Below are 3,102 nucleotides of genomic sequence, written 5' to 3' on the forward strand. Positions count from 1 at the left end.
AAATCTCTCAACATTTAATTGTTTATATTGGCTTATTCATTTTATAAATCTATATTAAGCACCTGAATTATACCAGGCCCTATGCTATATTTGGAGAAAGGTGCAAGTTGAATCAGGAACCAGAAGCTCACTGGCCACCTGGAAATTAAACACCAGTGACTTCTCTGAAGACGTTCTTAGATATCTCACGAGGCTAGTGGGAGCCATGGAGCATTATGATCCTTTTTATCACTAGCAACATTCCTTGGAAATGTGCTACCTAGTCCCATGTGCACAGTGTCTTAATTGTCTTTCCATGCTGTGACTACATCAGACTTTATTTTTGTGAGCTCAGTTTCTTGTCAGGAATAATACATCAGGCTAGCTGTCTCCACCACTGTCTTGCCTGTACTCAGTGGCATCTGCAGTCTGTCTCTCTGGTTGGTAATCTATTGTGACTTTAAGGCCACCTTTAGAAAGACAAGGGCTGCTCACCTATAACCTTATTACTTCAGAAGCTTCTGGTGTCTAGATCAGTGCTGTGCAGGCAGAGTTTCTGCAGTAATGGAAGTGTTCTGTATCTGCTCTGCCCAATAATATAAGCATTTGAGATGGGGCTAATGTGACTGAGAAACTAAATTTTTAATTGTAATTAATTTCAATTTAGATTGTTCATGTAGCTAATGGCTACCTTGTTGGATAGTGCAGCTCTAGACCATCCCAGCAGGTTCCGCTAGTTCTCCTCATGGGGTAGACAAGTTCCTTTCTTTAGGTGTTTCTACCACACTGACTGGGCTGTGCTTTTAATCTTTTTGCTTTGTCCTGCCAGCAGAGTAGGTGGTGGGATCCAGAACTGTTTCTAAGAGGATATTCTTGAAGGGGGATGGGACTACTTTGTACTCCCTTTAGATCAGATATCTAGAGCTGCTCTGGAGGAACAGCTTTTGGGAAGCCATTGGGAACTTTCTGGAAGCTGTCGTAGAGACAGAATAAATATTGTTATGGTAAGTCAGTTTCTAAATAATGAAAGTTGTTTTCAGGGAGGGGCTTAACACTTTGTGAAAAATCAAGTCAAAAGTTTGTTTCCTTCCCAGATACATCACTTTTTATCTTTTTTACACTTTTATGTCACACTCCTGCATCTGTGGCATCTGAAATGCTACAAAAATGCTTCTGAGTCATTGCCATTGGTTATTTTTTTTCTTAATGTAGCATCTCTATAATATAATCCCTCTTTAGAAAAGCTTGATGAATTCTCCTGGGATCTTTTGACTGCGTTCTACTTTCAAATGAGTCAGTGACCAGTTCTTTTTGCCCATCAGCAATTTTATAGGATGCAACAGATGTGCCAGTGTATTAGGAACCTTGTTTTGTCTTTCTTTCCCTCCTTCGGTGACACTGCCTTTCTTTGTTCGATTTCAAGGCTTCCATTTCTGATCCATCCATAGCTTTGTCCTCTTCCCAATCCTTTCTTTAATTCCTGTTCTAGGCACCCTGGCTCCTACTCTCCTTCCCCCTCTCAGAGTTGGCCTCCAACTTCTCTCCTCCCAGGTACTTCTCTCGTGTGTCGAAGCTGTGCTTTCAGATTCTGATCCATGTTTTACCCTCTTCCCACAAGTTCTCACTGCACTCCTTAGGTAGGGAGGAAAGAAATTACAAGCTTGCTGGGAAACTAGGCTCCTTTCCTTTATGTCCTCAGTAAAGACTACCAAAACATAATCTCACCTCTAAAGATTCAGCCTTTACTAACTCACCTTTGTAACCTACCCTGCCTCTGAAGCCTTCCGATGGAGAACCATTTTAGTTTTTTGGGTTTTTTTTTGAGACAGAGTCTCACTTTTGTTGCCTGGGCTAGAGTGAGTGCCATGGCATCAGTCTAGCTCACAGCAACTTCAAACTCCTGGACTCAAGCGATCCTCCTGCCTCGGCCTCCCGAGTAGCAGGGACTACAAGTGTGAGCCACCACGCCCAGCTAATATTTTATTTCTACTTTTAGTTGGCTTGCTAATTTTTTCTATTTTTAGTAGAGACATGGTCTTGCTCTTGCTCAGGCTGGTCTCGAACTCCTGAGCTCAAGCGATCCTCCCGCCTCAGCCTCCCAGAGTGCTAGGATTACAGGCGTGAGCCACCGCGCCCGGCCAAACATTTTAGTTCTATGCTAACCAAGAGGCTTGAATGTGAACTGCTTTCACTGTAGTTGAATTTGCTGCACATTTGGGAAAACCATGTGGGGAAACTGACTGTGTTTTCTGCCTTCTGTTGACAGACTGGTGCACGAAACTTCCAGGACTTTGGCTGTCAGGTAAGGACTATGCAGGCACCAAGGAGGCTCTGTACAGGATCTCTGCAGTGCTTGCCTTCCTGTGGTGGTGATCTTGTAGAAGTGGATCTCCTATTGTAGCTAATCATGACTCCTTAATGTTCTTTTGGTCATTGGCTCAAGTTTGTTTAAAACGATTTGTTACCATGTTCAAACATTGCCTGCCAGGTACTTGTTGTATGATTATAGGTTACTGAATTGACCTGTGTCTCTGTGATTAAGATCTCCCCTCCTCAAATGATATTGGAAACCTCATTTGTCACAGGTGGCAAATGGGGGATTGTTATCTCACTGCAGAGGAGGTAGGGGAGGGGTACTTTGGAAGAAGAGAGACTTCTTGACGGCAAAATCTTTCCCTAAAGGAAAAAGCCAAATTGTTATTAATACAAAATGCGGGTTTTTCTTGGCTTTATGTTTGGAAATGCAAAATTCAACCTGACTCATTGGTATTTTCCTAAACGATACTGTTTTTCCTAGTTTGCTTTTGCACGTAGCTCTATTGCCAATTTGAAAAGAACCAGCAACTATCCATCTACCTGCTTTATCTGTTGACTGGTCTTGAAAGAAATGGGAGGAAAGAATGAGTACATGGATAGGGAAACTTTGAAAGCCTGGACAGCCCAACCACTGGGATAGATGCCATCGCAGTGACTAACACAAGTGACATGAAGTAGACTTAGAGGGTACTCGCAGGAAAGGAGGATGCTGGAAAACCAACTTCCTTACATCCAGTATTCAGCCAATCTCTACAGCCACAGGTAAATAGTTATATTCAAATATGCATTTTATGTTAAGTACAGTGG

General features: G+C 42.5%; 1 protein-coding gene across 1 annotated transcript in view; it reads left to right on the plus strand.

Annotated features, from left to right (window-relative positions):
* The window catches only part of NDRG3 (NDRG family member 3), an 86,105-nt gene that overhangs the window by 42,115 nt on the left and 40,888 nt on the right, over positions 1-3,102 (plus strand). The window contains 1 exon segment of the mRNA XM_012658942.1: positions 647-681. Coding sequence (XP_012514396.1) covers positions 647-681 — 35 coding nt within the window.

The sequence above is a fragment of the Propithecus coquereli genome, unplaced genomic scaffold, assembly GCF_000956105.1.
Source record: "Propithecus coquereli isolate 6110/MARCELLA unplaced genomic scaffold, Pcoq_1.0 Scaffold590, whole genome shotgun sequence".
Lineage (NCBI taxonomy): Eukaryota > Metazoa > Chordata > Mammalia > Primates > Indriidae > Propithecus > Propithecus coquereli.